A 14,146-nucleotide genomic window follows, 5' to 3' on the forward strand; every position below is an offset into this window, starting at 1 on the left:
ATTTTCTTAACGTGTTATAGATACATAAAAAAGCTCAATTGATCCTCTCTTGTTAATAAAGTGTTGTTATCAAATGTTTAAAAAAAATAAATAGGATTAATAAAAAAGAAAGATTATTTCAGACCCTAAATAATAAATAATATTTAGGGAGCCAGACAGATAGGGAGTTTTTTAAAAAACTCCCAGACCCCCTACATTAATTTAAAAAAAAAAAAAAATTATTTTTAATTTGATACAATTTTCGAATGGCGACAAACATTTTTTTTTTTTTTTTTAATGAAAAAAATAATTTCCTTTTTGAAATTAGAGGGAGGAGTGAAGGGGAGGGGGATAGGAAAAGGGGGGAAAAGGGACTCCAATTACCACAATCGAAAATTATCGTAATAAATAAATAAATAAATAAAATGTTTTTTCCTTAATGGTTCTTCTCTTTATCGACGATTTGAGTAAAATCTTTTTTTTTTTTATTAAAAACTTTACGTAATTCATCATTATTATCAATAATTTGGGGGCAACCAAGCCCCCACAGGGTTGTTAGGAATTTTTATTTATTAATCATTTCAAATTCTGGCACGTGAAATTTCTAAATAAATAAAAAAAAAAACTGCCATAATTAAGCAATACTTGAACCTAATTAAAAATAAAAAATAAAAATAAAACGTAAATCCCCCCTCCCCGTCTTTCTCTCTCTTTTTTTACGTTTTATTTTAATAGTATTTTTTATCCGTTTGTTTGTTTGTTTGTTTACACGTTGTTGTTGTTTGTTATCGTAATTATCTTTTTGGCGCGATTTGTACAATTTGCGCAATTAAATTATTGAAAATTTAAAGGTCATATATACACATTCGAGTATCGTTTTAATTCTTAAATAATTTTCCTTTACATATACATATTATCATTATTATTACATATATTATTATTATTATTAAAGATTAATAAAGATTTAAAATGGGGGCGGAAGGAGAGAAGGGGGGGGAGGGGAAAAATAAATGTGTAGAAATTTTAAAACTGATGACAAATTAAATTGATAATTGATTTTTTTTTTTTAAATGAGAGTTAATAATTTTTCTTTTTGTTTGTTTGTCTGTTAATAATAATAATAATTTTTCTATTGTGAATAATAATACTTTTAAACATAACCTTATGACAAATTGACATTTATGACTTTGTTTTACACATTATTTATTCATCTTTATTTTTTACACATGAATTTTTGTGTTCAATGACATTAGAGCTAAAAATCATAGAAAAAAAGATTTTTTCTCTATTTTGTATACATACATAAATTATTTACATAAATATTATTTTTTGTTTTAAAATGTTTTTAAAAATGGAATGAAATAAAAATGTTTTGTAAAATGTATCATTTTTATGACTTTTGTTCATTCATTTATGATTCATATAATTTTACTTTATTTTTTTTGTTTATCAAATTGAAAAAAAAATTATTAATTCTTTTTTAAAATTGATAGAAATGTTAAAAAAAAAATAAAAGAAGCAAAATATATATATTAATGATAGCTAAATTTTAAAAAAAAGGGAAAAAATATTGCAAATAATTTAGTGTAACTTATTAAAAATAATGTTATTATACATATTTATGTGATTTAAAATAATTAAACAATAAGGTTTTTTGTTTGCTTGTTTGTTTGTTTGTTTGTTATCATAAAAATTATAGTAAGTAAAATTGATTACATTTCTATTATTAATAATAATAATAATAATAATAATAATAATAAAAATACAATCATCATATAAGGTTATCTTATATTAACAAACGCAACAGAGAGTCATAAATTATAAATAAATATTATTAAGAAATATTATCGATTAAATTAATTATTGATTTAAAAATAAAATGTTAATGGTGATGTAAAAAAAAAGAAAAAAACTTACTTGAAAAAATAATTGTAGAAAAAACAAATCTATGATGATAAATTAAAAGATTAAAAAAATTATAAAAATTAATTTAATTTGATTTGTATTGAATTATATACACTTTTCATACATGCTAAAAAAAAAATCAACAAAAACACAAATAAATATCGATAATCATTATATTAAAATGATAGATTCACACGTTTTTTCCAAACCTACTACGTTATAACCGACATTTTTATTTAATCATAACTTTTTTTTTATGAATAATCAACTCGAGATGTATTTTAACCGGCTACCGTATCTATACTGAATGCAGTCACCATCGAGTCGATGAAGCAGACGCCGAGATTTGATTGGCTTTAGTGTTAAAATGATCTAACCAATTAAATTCATTTCCGCTTTTTTAGTTAAATTTTTTGCTACTTCAACTTCCGGATTAAATAAATATATTTTTAACCGTCAAATTTATGAAATTTAAATTTAAAAAAAATCAAATTTCTAATTAAATAAAATTCGTTTTTAGGGTTGTTTATTATATTTTAATATATATGATGGTAAATGTAACTTATAAACGCTTTTATTAACGGTTTTTTTTAAAAATATACATGATGTTAATACAAACTTATCGATTACCTTATAATAATTTTTTTATGTTTCTTTTCTTTTTAAATTTTTAGGTTCAAAAGGTTATAATTTTTTTTTTTTTTTTTTTTTTTGAAAAAAAAATCAACCAAATGAAATAAATAAATAAGAAAAAAATATATAATACTTTTATAATTAAGTTAAATATTTAATATTGGAATTTAGTCTTTTCTATGAATTTTTTTTTCGAGTTGTTGTTGTTGTTCGTTTTCATTTTTTGAAGAATTTGGATTTCCTATGGTTGTTGTTTTTTCGGTTGTAGTCAAAGTTGTCTTTTTAACAATTGTCGTTGTCGTTGTATGCTTGAGAATGGGAGTTTTTTTTTCAATTGTTTCTTTATTACCTTGACGTTTAATTGTTATTATGGGTGTCAGTTCGCTCACAACGACCGTTTCAACTTTTTTCGGACATATTTTTTCGACAGTTGTAATTTTTTTAAATTCTGTCGCTGGAAGTGTGACATTCTTTTGAGAATCGGTGCTGAATAAGCTAACAGTTGAATACCCTGTGTCTTTTGTCTTATCGGATGGCAATTCTAATTGAACCGAGACTTCCACGTTATTTGTTTCTTCGGCGATTGTATTCATTATCCTTCCCTTCATCGGGATTTCGGTCGTTGTCGAACCCGGTGGTTCTTTTTTGGGTTTGATTGCACTTTTTAAACTACCTTTTTGATTTCTCTTACTTTTTACTTTTTCTTTATCGCTGACTTCGGATATTTCTTCCTGTTCTTGTTCTTTTGTTAAATCGCCTTTTTCTTCCCGTTCTTGAGGTGTATCGTCTTTTTCTTCCGCAGTTGATGATGGTAATAAATTCATCTAAGGTTTTTTTTTTTTTTTTTCAAGTTAAACAAAGTACATTTAGCAATGAAGTAATATCGTTTTCGAAATATTTACCTTTGATTGACTTTAAATTTTACAGGCTGTTTAATCCAATATCTATATCTGACCATACTGCATCAACTTCACTTTCCTCTCCTTCATTCTGAGAAAAAAAATTAAAAATTAAATTAAATTTATTATATAATATTTATATAATCTAGTTTTTTTTTTTTAATAAATTAAAATAAATCAAAAATTTAAAATAACATTTCGCATAGGCAAAGTAAACAAATAGTCGCATTGAAAATGACTAAAGGAGGCATTGAATTTACGATGCCTCCTTGTCTCATACTGTTAACTTAAAAAAAAAAAATTTATTTTGAAATTTACTTCATTTTCCGAATCTCCTAAATCGTACGTGGTGTTGATGTTATCTTCTTCATTTACGGCTACGTAATAGGATGTGTCTAATTTACTGCAGTTTTGATTAAGTTTACTCATGGCCTCTTGAAGTCTTCGGTTGCTCGGATCCATTCTAAACAGTGCAATTACGTACGATTAAATAGTTTCGGTAATCTCCCTTAGTAAAAAAAAAAACTTTAATGATATAATTAGTAAAAAAGTTATTATTACTGTAGAGCAATCATGTAGTGCTCTGTGGTTTTTTCAAGTTGATGATTTTTCGAATATAAATCTCCCAACATTTGATGAAGTTTACAATTGGGCTGAATTTGAATTTGTTTTTCTAATATTGCGATTCCTTGCTCCAAGTTTAATTCCTGATCGAGTATAATGACTAATAAATAAACAGCCGGTAAAAATTTGTCATCTTGCTGAAGAGCCTTTTCGAGGAGACCTTTGGCTTTACACACAGACACGGAATCTTTCATTAAAACCGATGCGTATAACTGAAAATACAAATGATTAGATTAACAAGCGTGTTGATAATTATTGTACGAAAAGAGAATTTTCGACATAAAAATAATTTTACTAACTGTTAGCGTTCTAGGATTTTGTCCTAATTGTTTACAAACTCCAGATGCCACCGTCAAAGCTTCTCTCAATCTGTGCATTGCTATGTAGCAATTAACCAAACCTTCGTAGGCTTCATAACGATACGGAGAAAGATGCATGGCTTCTCTGTAATGTACAACCGAATCCTGATATTTTTTTAAATCGAGAAAAATGGCCGCTTTCAATAGTAAACCTTCCACGTTTCGGGGATTTAATAAACAAGCCTAAAAATAAAATAACTTAAAATTTTACATCAAAAACTTTTACACAGTAAAAAAAAAAAAAAAAAAACAAACCTTTTGTGCCAGATAAGCAGCTTTGCTCGTCTTTTTATTAACATATAAATAATAAGCCATTGCAATCCAAGTTTCAGGACCATATTCTCTAAGAGGTATATAAGTAGGTACAAGTTTTTCTAATTCAGAAATTCTTTTTTCTTTAGCTAAAAGTGATGCCAACACATCCAATCCTTTTTCCAATTGAGGTTCAATTAAATGAGCCTAATAAAAAAAAAATCAAATAAATATAAATGAAAATAAATGATTTATTAAATTTTAAGGAATTTTAAAAATAAGCAAACAAAATTACTCTTTGTAAAACAGACAATGCATTTTTAGAATCCCCTGCATTGTAATATGTTTCTCCTAGCATAATTAAAACATTATGATTATTTTTCAGGCAAGAATTTTTATCCATTTGTTTTAAAGTATTTATTGCATGACCATATTCCCTACTATTTATTTGATCATGAGCTTTAATCCATGACATTACCCTATAAAGATTATATTTAATATAGCGTCTATTTTAACGAGTCGCAAGTTAATATCTTATACATTGGTTTGTTGCAAATAACTAACTTACCAATCAATATTACTAATTCCTTTTTGTGCTGCACATTCCATAACAAATGATTGAACTTCTGCTCCACTCAGTCTTAAGCTCAACAGCCCTTCTATGGCTTCCAGTGCTAAAGGGCACTCCTGCAAATTATTAAAATTAAAGAAAAAAAAAAAATTTCGTTTAATTTTTCGTTATTTATTTGTGCCTTTCATTTAATAACAATAAGTTTTTTGTTTTCTTATAAGTTTACTTACTTTTAAAACTTCCTTAAAAGCATATACTGATGATCTTTCCATGCCACCTAACTGATACAATTTACCCAAAGCCATATTTACTTTTGGAGATCTTTGTTTACCAGGTATTGTTTCGAGTACTGTTACAGCTTCCTGATTTTGTTTTAAATTAATATGGCACAAATGAATTTGATACTTTATATCTAAACAAAAAGTTTGAAATAAGTACACAATAATAATGTAAAATATTAATAATTTTATTACCTATGTCTGGCATAAATTCTTTTAGAGATGATGTTTTGTTTGATCCGATGTACTTAAAATATCCCTTTCGAAATTGTAAGGCTTTATTATACATGGCTTCAGCTCTTCTGTACTGTCCAAGATGAAACAAAGAATTTCCATAGTATACGTATGTTTGGAATTTTTCAGGGGATGTGGCTTCCGAACTATGATCGGCAATTGAAAGGGCAAAAGATGACTAAAAAACAGAATAAATAAAAAATTATCGTAGTTAAATTCCATATGGAACGTGAACGCTATGATTGATTTTATATTAAGAGTTTATTTTGACATTTAGTCTTAGTTAAAAACTAAATAAATTTTTTTTTTTTTTAAATATCAAATTATTTCATAATTTTTTATCGAAAAAATTTACTAAATTTCAATTTTAAATGAAAATAAAATTTACCAAAGCTACAACGTTGCTATACAATTGATTTTCAAAAAGAAGTTTAATTTGATCAAATAAATTACTCATTTTAAATAATTATTAAGTTCAAACTACTAGATATCATATTATTGTTAAAACAAAGTTTTAAAAGCACTCGCTGTTACACGCCTAAAATTTTAAAACCAATTTACAATGTTATTTGTGTTTAAAAACCTTTATGTTTACAATGTTTTGTTTTGATTTTTTTAAACCATAATTATCATCGGCGTCTGTATGCAAACTCGGGCACAAAATTTTAAAAAAATACACTTTAAGATAAATTAAATTGTGCTTTTCTAAAAAAATATTATTAAAACTTGATTTTGTCGTACTAAGTACAATTATTTTTAAAAAAATTGTTTGGTAACTATTTCGCATCAAATTGCCTTTCTTTACGCATCAAAATGTCAGATTGGTGACGTCAAAAACAACTGTCTTGGCCGCCATTTTATTTCTCTTGAGTAGAATAAAATTTTATATTTCAGTGAATATCTTTAAATATCTTTTACATCTTTGTGTTTTAGTGCAATCTTATTAGTTTTTCGTGAAAGTAAAGATTGCAACTAATGGCGGAGACCGACAAATTAAATATAGACAATATAATAACTCAACTACTACAAGGTAAATATTCCTTAATAATTTCATTAGGTTTGTTTATTTTTGTTATAGGCCTTAGTTTTTTTTATTAATTGTTTACAATTTTTATAAATTAAGATAAATTATTATAAATATTATTTAATTAAATTCTTATCTTTTAAAATTAAATCCATTATTTTAAAATTTGAATAAATTAGCACAGTTTTGCCCCTCCCTAATAGGCCAAGGTTGTATTTTAAGTTTTCAAAAGTAAATGCACATCTAATTAAATTGGCTTTTACAAATAAATAGAAATTAAAATTATTTATTAAATTTTACAGTCATTGTTTACATTCATTCTTATTACACTCTTAGACATTAATTGCGCACTATATTTTAATACAGTGCTTTACATTGTATTTACTGTTACAGTCAAATTTACGGTTCCTGTCATACTAAATTCTAAGAAGTTGACTAATATATATTATATTTTGTCAAATTTAGTATAAATATATCACATATAAGTTATAATTTAATTTTATAATTACTTTTTTTATTTCCTTTAATAAAAATTTCCAAAAAAAAAAAAACATTTATTTTTTGTAGTAAGAGGTGCCAGACCAGGAAAAAATGTTCAACTAACAGAAAATGAAATCAGAGGTCTGTGTTTAAAGTCCAGAGAAATTTTCTTGTCTCAGCCAATATTATTGGAATTAGAAGCTCCTTTAAAAATATGTGGTATGTTGTTTAAAGTAATTGCATTCATTTTATGTGAAATTGTTATTTTTATGTATAGAGTTTAAAATTATGTGTGAAAGAGATTATAATTTGTATTAACTCCATCACAATGCTAATTTTTTGTTGTTAACAGGAGATATTCACGGTCAATATTATGATCTTTTGCGTTTAAAAAAAAAAAAATGTTTTACTTAAAAAAAAAAAAAAAATTACATTTCCAATTTTAATTATTATTTTTGGCTTACAAATCAAGTATCCTGAAAATTTTTTCCTGCTCAGAGGGAATCATGAATGTGCAAGCATTAACAGGATATATGGATTTTATGATGAGTGTAAGTGTCAAGTAGTAATGGAAGACATTTTCAGTATTAAATCATACAAAAGTTTTAGTCTTGAAATATTTTTTACATACAAGTAAAGACTTGTCTGCATAAAAAATTATGAGATTGTTGTTGTCGAGATGTTGTTTGATTTTAACACTCATTTTCTTTTTTTTGTGTTAAAGGTAAAAGAAGATACAATATAAAATTATGGAAAACCTTTACAGACTGTTTTAATTGCCTCCCAGTGGCTGCAATTGTTGATGAAAAAATTTTTTGTTGTCATGGAGGTTTGAGTCCAGATTTACAATCTATGGAACAAATTAGGCGCATAATGCGACCGACAGACGTACCCGATCAGGGTTTATTATGCGATTTGCTTTGGTCCGATCCTGACAAGGTAAAATTCGAAATGATTAAAAAAAAAAATATATATATATATTATCAGTAGATGTGATTTTTTAAAATGTTAAATTTTTTTGTCTTTTGTCACTTTATAAAAAAGGACACTATGGGTTGGGGAGAAAAAGGGAAGATTAAAAGGTGAGGTGGGGAGGTGGAGGGGGGGAATTGTTGATTGACGATGTCTCTCAATACAATATTGATTGATTGAGCCTAATAAATAACCTTAAAGAAGTGAGAGAAACAAAAAAAAAAAGGAAAAAGATGAGAAGGAGAAGGAAGGGGAAGAGAAAGAGGAGGAGGAGGAGGAGGAAAAAGTGTCAAGGATATCATGTTTTTTTTTTTTTTTTTAAATTATTACATATAAACATTTAAATAAATTTGGTTGTTCGATAATAAAAAAATTAATTAATTAATTAATTAAATTACATAATCAATAAATTTTTTTAATTATTGAAATTATTATTATTATTTTTCTTTTTCTATTCCCCCCACCCATCCGCCCACGCCTTCCTCCCTCCTCCCTTTAACGAATTGAAAATAAATTTCAAATTAAAAAAAAAAATAAAGTAGTAATAATAATAATAATAATTTTCCTTTTAAATTTTCAAACAAAAAATAAAATAAAATAAAATAAAACTCAGGCTCTTTACTTATTAAATTATTTTTTTATTTTTTATACATAAAAAAAAGTAAATGATAAATGATTACAATATATGACTCGATATTATTATTATTATTATTATTATTATTATTATTATTATTATTATTATGCACCGTGGTATTTTTCCTTATTTAAATTAAATTTAGAAAAAAAAGAAAGAAATCGATGAGGAACATTTTTTACATTCGCCATTACATTTGAACTTACATTTATGATTAAATTAATTTTTTTTACAAATGATAATAATAATAATAATAATAATAATAATAATAATAATAATATTTTTTTTTTTATTCGAATGGAAATAATTTATAAGTAGTAGTAGTAGGAAAATAATACAAAATAATCGATAATAATAATAATAATAATTAATAACTGCGAGAAAAAAAAAAAAAATTATGGCTAAATGATTTTATATTTTTTAATGTTTGAAATATATATATAAAAAAAAAAAAAATTTTCTCTCTGTCTCTCTCTCTCTCTCTCATCCTTTTTCCAATCGCTCAAAAGTGTACATTACATAAAAAGAAAGAAAGAGAAAGAGAGAGAGAAAGAAATTATATAAAATTAAAATTGTTATAACATAATTTTTTTTTTATTACATTTTTCATTTCACACATTTTGTCATCGTTACCAAAACATTTTAATGAAGGATATAGATATTTATTTTTTTTTTTTTTTTTTTTTTACGTCACGGGATGAATTTTTTGACCGTATATCCTAGAGGATCTGTGGGGAGATTTAACTATTTGACTGTATTGTATGTTACCTTGTTTCATGATTTGCTCGAAACTGGAAGATGGTTCAACATTGGGTTGTCTACGAGAAATTCGTCTTCGTATTTTAATTCGTTTTTTCCTAGGGTCACGTGACACGTTTTTATTACTTTCCTCGAGGAAATTTGAAAATGCTAATGATGGGTAAAAATTTGGATCTGTGAATTTGTTTATGTCGGATAATTGATTTCTTTTCGAAAACGAAGATTTACGTTGACCGGGTAAAACGTTCGGATTTTGACACTGTTGACAAGGATACGGTACTGGGAAAGCTTGAGGAAAATAAGGTTGAATCATATCTGGATTGGTGTGATTTTCGGGGCAAAATGGGAAAAATACGACCGGTATATAACCAATAACGCCTTGGGGAACGAATCCTTGCGAATGCGAACTCGGAGACTGGGTCGTGAACGGAGGTGGTGTAGCAGATTCAGAGGTCTCGTTTGATGTCGGAGAAACTAAATAGCACGGACAGTTTCCTGGAGCAGGAACGATTGGAACGGGATATGGGACAACGTAAATAGGTGGCAAGCCATCCGGACCACAAAAGCTGGCCAAAGGAAAACCGCAATTCGGTATTTTGGATGTTTGAAGAGAATTGTTAGAAGGTCGATTTCCTAAACTTGAAGTTTGAAGAGTGGGAAATTGTGAAGAGGGAAATTTACCCGAAGAAAATTCATTCTTTTGAGTTGTGTTGAAATAACTTGGAGGGTAAGTGAATTCCGGAGATGGTTTCAGTCCCGCTGGAGGATAAGGACAATCCTTTTCACCAACTCCCCCGCAAGATGGAGTAGGATAAGTTGGAAAATTTGGCTTATCTTTACCATCAATTGAGGATACATCGCATCCTGATGCGGAATCCTCACATTTAATAACCTCTGAACATTTATTCACACAAATTATATCGAAAGGAGAGCAATTACAAAACATGTTAGTTGGCTGCGTAGGAGTACTCACAGAAGTACCACTTGGTTGCTTACCACCGCCCAATAAATCGAACTTATTTGTTGTGGATGAACCTGGCTGTCCTGGAGTAAAATTACTAGACAAGTCAGGTCGACTTGATTGACTTGGTCGAAAACTATCCGGTGAGCCAGAAAATCCTGGAAGTCCAGGCGAAGAACCAGATGGAAATTGTGAAACACTAGGCCTTGTAAATTGACTAGTACCATCTACAGATGACGGTCGAGATGATGTTGGTCCACCCGGATATTGAGGTCGACCAGCCTGACCGGGTCGTCCTGGTTCTCCTGGCAAATTAGAATCTCCGGGGAATCCTGGTCGCGGTGATGTTGGTCTACCAGGGAATGGTGATTGTCCTGGCTGACCAGGCTGTCCTGGTAAGTTAGAATCTCCGGGGAATCCTGGTCGCGGTGATGTTGGTCTACCAGGGAATGGTAATTGCCCTGGTTGACCTGGCAGTCCTGGTAAATTAGAATCTCCAGGGAATCCTGGTCGTCCAGAAGTTGGTCCACCTGGGAATGGTGATTGTCCAGGTTGACCTGGCTGTCCGGGTCGGCCTGGTTGACCAGGTTGTCCGGGTCGTCCTGGTAAGTTAGAATCTCCGGGGAATCCTGGTCGTCCAGATGTTGTTCCACCTGGGAATGGTGATTGCCCTGGTTGTCCAGGTTGTCCTGGTAAATTAGAATCTCCAGGGAATCCTGGTCGTGGTGAAGTTGGTCCACCTGGCTGTCCTGGTCTGCCTGGTTGACCGGGTTGTCCAGATTGTCCTGAGAAGTTAGAATCTCCGGGGAATCCTGGTCGTCCAGATGTTGGTCCACCTGGATATTGAGGTTGTCCTGGTTGACCTGGCAGTCCTGGTCTACCTGGTTGTCCGGGTTGCCCAGGTTGTCCTGGCAAGTTAGAATCTCCGGAAAAGCCTGGTCGTGGTGAAGTTGGTCCACCTGGGAATGGTGATTGTCCAGGTTGACCTGGCTGTCCTGGTAAATTAGAATCTCCGGGGAATCCTGGTCGTCCAGAAGTTGGTCCACCTGGATATTGAGGTTGTCCTAGTTGACCTGGCTGTCCTGGTCTGCCTGGTTGACCGGGTTGTCCAGATTGTCCTGGTAAGTTAGAATCTCCTGGGAATCCTGGTCGCGGTGATGTTGGTCTACCAGGGAATGGTGATTGCCCTGGTTGACCTGGCAGTCCTGGTAAATTAGAATCTCCGGGGAATCCTGGTCGCGGTGAAGTTGCTCCACCTGGATATTGAGGTCGTCCTGGTCGGCCCGGTCGTCCAGCTTGTCCAGGTTGTCCTTGCAAGTTAGAATCTCCGGGGAATCCTGGTCGCGGTGATGTTGGTCTACCAGGGAATGGTGATTGCCCTGGTTGACCTGGCAGTCCTGGTAAATTAGAATCTCCGGGGAATCCAGGTCGTGCAGAAGTTGGTCCACCTGGATATTGAGGTTGTCCTGGTTGACCTGGCTGTCCTGGTCGGCCTGGTTGTCCGGGTTGCCCAGGTTGTCCTGGGAAGTTAGAATCTCCGGGGAATCCTGGTCGTCCAGATGTTGGTCCACCTGGATATTGTGGTTGTCCTAGTTGACCTGGCTGTCCTGGTCGGCCTGGTTGTCCGGGTTGCCCAGGTTGTCCTGGGAAGTTAGAATCTCCGGGGAATCCTGGTCGTCCAGATGTTGGTCCACCTGGATATTGAGGTTGTCCTGGTTGACCTGGCTGTCCTGGTCTACCTGGTTGTCCGGGTTGCCCAGGTTGTCCTGGCAAGTTAGAATCTCCGGAAAAGCCTGGTCGTGGTGAAGTTGGTCCACCTGGGAATGGTAATTGTCCAGGTTGACCTGGCTGTCCTGGTAAATTAGAATCTCCGGGAAATCCTGGTCTCGGTGAAGTTGGTCCACCTGGATATTGAGGTTGTCCTAGTTGACCTGGCTGTCCTGGTAAATTAGAATCTCCGGGAAATCCTGGTCTCGGTGAAGTTGGTCCACCTGGATATTGAGGTTGTCCTAGTTGACCTGGCTGTCCTGGTCGGCCTGGTTCTCCGGGTTGCCCAGGTTGTCCTGGGAAGTTAGAATCTCCGGGGAATCCTGGTCGTCCAGATGTTGGTCCACCTGGATATTGTGGTTGTCCTAGTTGACCTGGCTGTCCTGGTCGGCCTGGTTGTCCGGGTTGCCCAGGTTGTCCTGGGAAGTTAGAATCTCCGGGGAATCCTGGTCGTCCAGATGTTGGTCCACCTGGATATTGAGGTTGTCCTGGTTGACCTGGCTGTCCTGGTCTACCTGGTTGTCCGGGTTGCCCAGGTTGTCCTGGCAAGTTAGAATCTCCGGAAAGCCTGGTCGTGGTGAAGTTGTCCACCTGGGAATGGTGATTGTCCAGGTGACCTGGCTGTCCTGGTAAATTAGAATCTCCGGGAATCCTGGTCTCGGTGAAGTTGGTCCACCTGGATATTGAGGTTGTCCTAGTTGACCTGGCTGTCCTGGTCTGCCTGGTTGACCGGGTTGTCCAGATTGTCCTGGTAAGTTAGAATCTCCGGGGAATCCTGGTCGCGGTGAAGTTGGTCCACCTGGGAATGGTGATTGTCCAGGTTGACCTGGCTGTCCTGGTAAATTAGAAGCTCCAGGGAATCCTGGTCTTCCAGAAGTTGGTCCACCTGGGAATGGTGATTGTCCAGGTTGTCCAGGTTGTCCTGGTAAATTAGAATCTCCGGGGAATCCTGGTCGCGGTGAAGTTGGTCCACCTGGATATTGAGGTCGTCCTGGTCGGCCCGGTCGTCCAGCTTGTCCAGGTTGTCCTTGCAGGTTAGAATCTCCGGGGAATCCTGGTCGCGGTGAAGTTGGTCCATCTGGGAATGGTGATTGTCCAGGTTGACCTGGCTGTCCTGGTAAATTAGAAGCTCCAGGGAATCCTGGTCTTCCAGAAGTTGGTCCACCTGGGTATGGCGTTTCCCCCGCTTCTCCTGATAAATTGGAATCTCCGGGAAATCCTGGTCGCGGTGTAGTGTGTCCACCTGGATATTGAGGTCGTCCTGGTTCGCCAGGTTGACCGGGTTGCCCAGCTTGTCCTGGCAAGTTAGAATCTCCGGGAAATCCTGGTCGCGGTAAAGTTGGTCTACTTGGATATTGATATTGACCCCCCTGTTGTGGGAAACCAGGTCTTGATGATGTTAAATCGTCTGGACCAGGGAAAGTAGGCGATATAGTGGATGCTTGTTGTGACGTAGTTTTTTGTCCAGAGATTTCATTAAAATTTGGAAAATTTGATGAACCTCCTGAAAATCCGGGTCTTGGTGATGTTGGTCTACCAGGGAATGGTGATTGCCCAGGTTGACCTGGCTGTCCGGATTGGCCTGTTTGACCTGGTTGACCAGGTTGTCCTGGTAAATTAGAATCTCCGGGGAATTCTGGTCGGGGTGAAGTTGGTCTACCAGGGAATGGTGATTGACCAGGTTGTCCTGGTAAGTTACTATCAACCGCAAATCCTGGTCGTCCAGAAGTTGGTCTACCTGGGAATGGCGTTTGGCTCGATTGTCCTGGTAAGTTAGAATCTCCAGGGAATCCTGGTCTTGGTGATGCTGGTCTT

The 14,146-nt window shown here is 33.3% G+C and overlaps 3 protein-coding genes across 3 annotated transcripts; 1 reads left to right on the forward strand and 2 right to left on the reverse strand.

Annotated features, from left to right (window-relative positions):
- Positions 1-2,684: 2,684 nt before the first annotated feature.
- On the reverse strand, positions 2,685-3,475 carry Phum_PHUM215470 (uncharacterized protein; the record flags this gene model as incomplete). Its single annotated transcript, XM_002425642.1, has 2 exons — positions 2,685-3,341; positions 3,431-3,475. 2 exons carry the CDS (start codon positions 3,473-3,475, stop codon positions 2,685-2,687), a joined length of 702 nt encoding a protein of 233 aa, XP_002425687.1.
- Positions 3,476-3,698: 223 nt separating this feature from the next.
- On the reverse strand, positions 3,699-6,191 carry Phum_PHUM215480 (anaphase-promoting complex subunit, putative; the record flags this gene model as incomplete). The annotated part of the gene is made up of 9 exons (XM_002425643.1): positions 3,699-3,879; positions 3,978-4,252; positions 4,340-4,582; positions 4,655-4,858; positions 4,947-5,130; positions 5,220-5,338; positions 5,453-5,634; positions 5,696-5,912; positions 6,123-6,191. 9 exons carry the CDS (start codon positions 6,189-6,191, stop codon positions 3,699-3,701), a joined length of 1,674 nt encoding a protein of 557 aa, XP_002425688.1.
- Positions 6,192-6,709: 518 nt separating this feature from the next.
- Phum_PHUM215490 (serine/threonine-protein phosphatase 4 catalytic subunit, putative) lies at positions 6,710-8,324 on the forward strand (the record flags this gene model as incomplete). The annotated part of the gene is made up of 5 exons (XM_002425644.1): positions 6,710-6,764; positions 7,326-7,471; positions 7,711-7,840; positions 7,963-8,177; positions 8,283-8,324. 5 exons carry the CDS (start codon positions 6,710-6,712, stop codon positions 8,322-8,324), a joined length of 588 nt encoding a protein of 195 aa, XP_002425689.1.
- Positions 8,325-14,146: the final 5,822 nt, after the last annotated feature.

Source organism: Pediculus humanus, genomic scaffold (genome assembly GCF_000006295.1).
Source record: "Pediculus humanus corporis 1103172107561 genomic scaffold, whole genome shotgun sequence".
Taxonomy (NCBI): Eukaryota; Metazoa; Arthropoda; class Insecta; order Psocodea; family Pediculidae; genus Pediculus; species Pediculus humanus.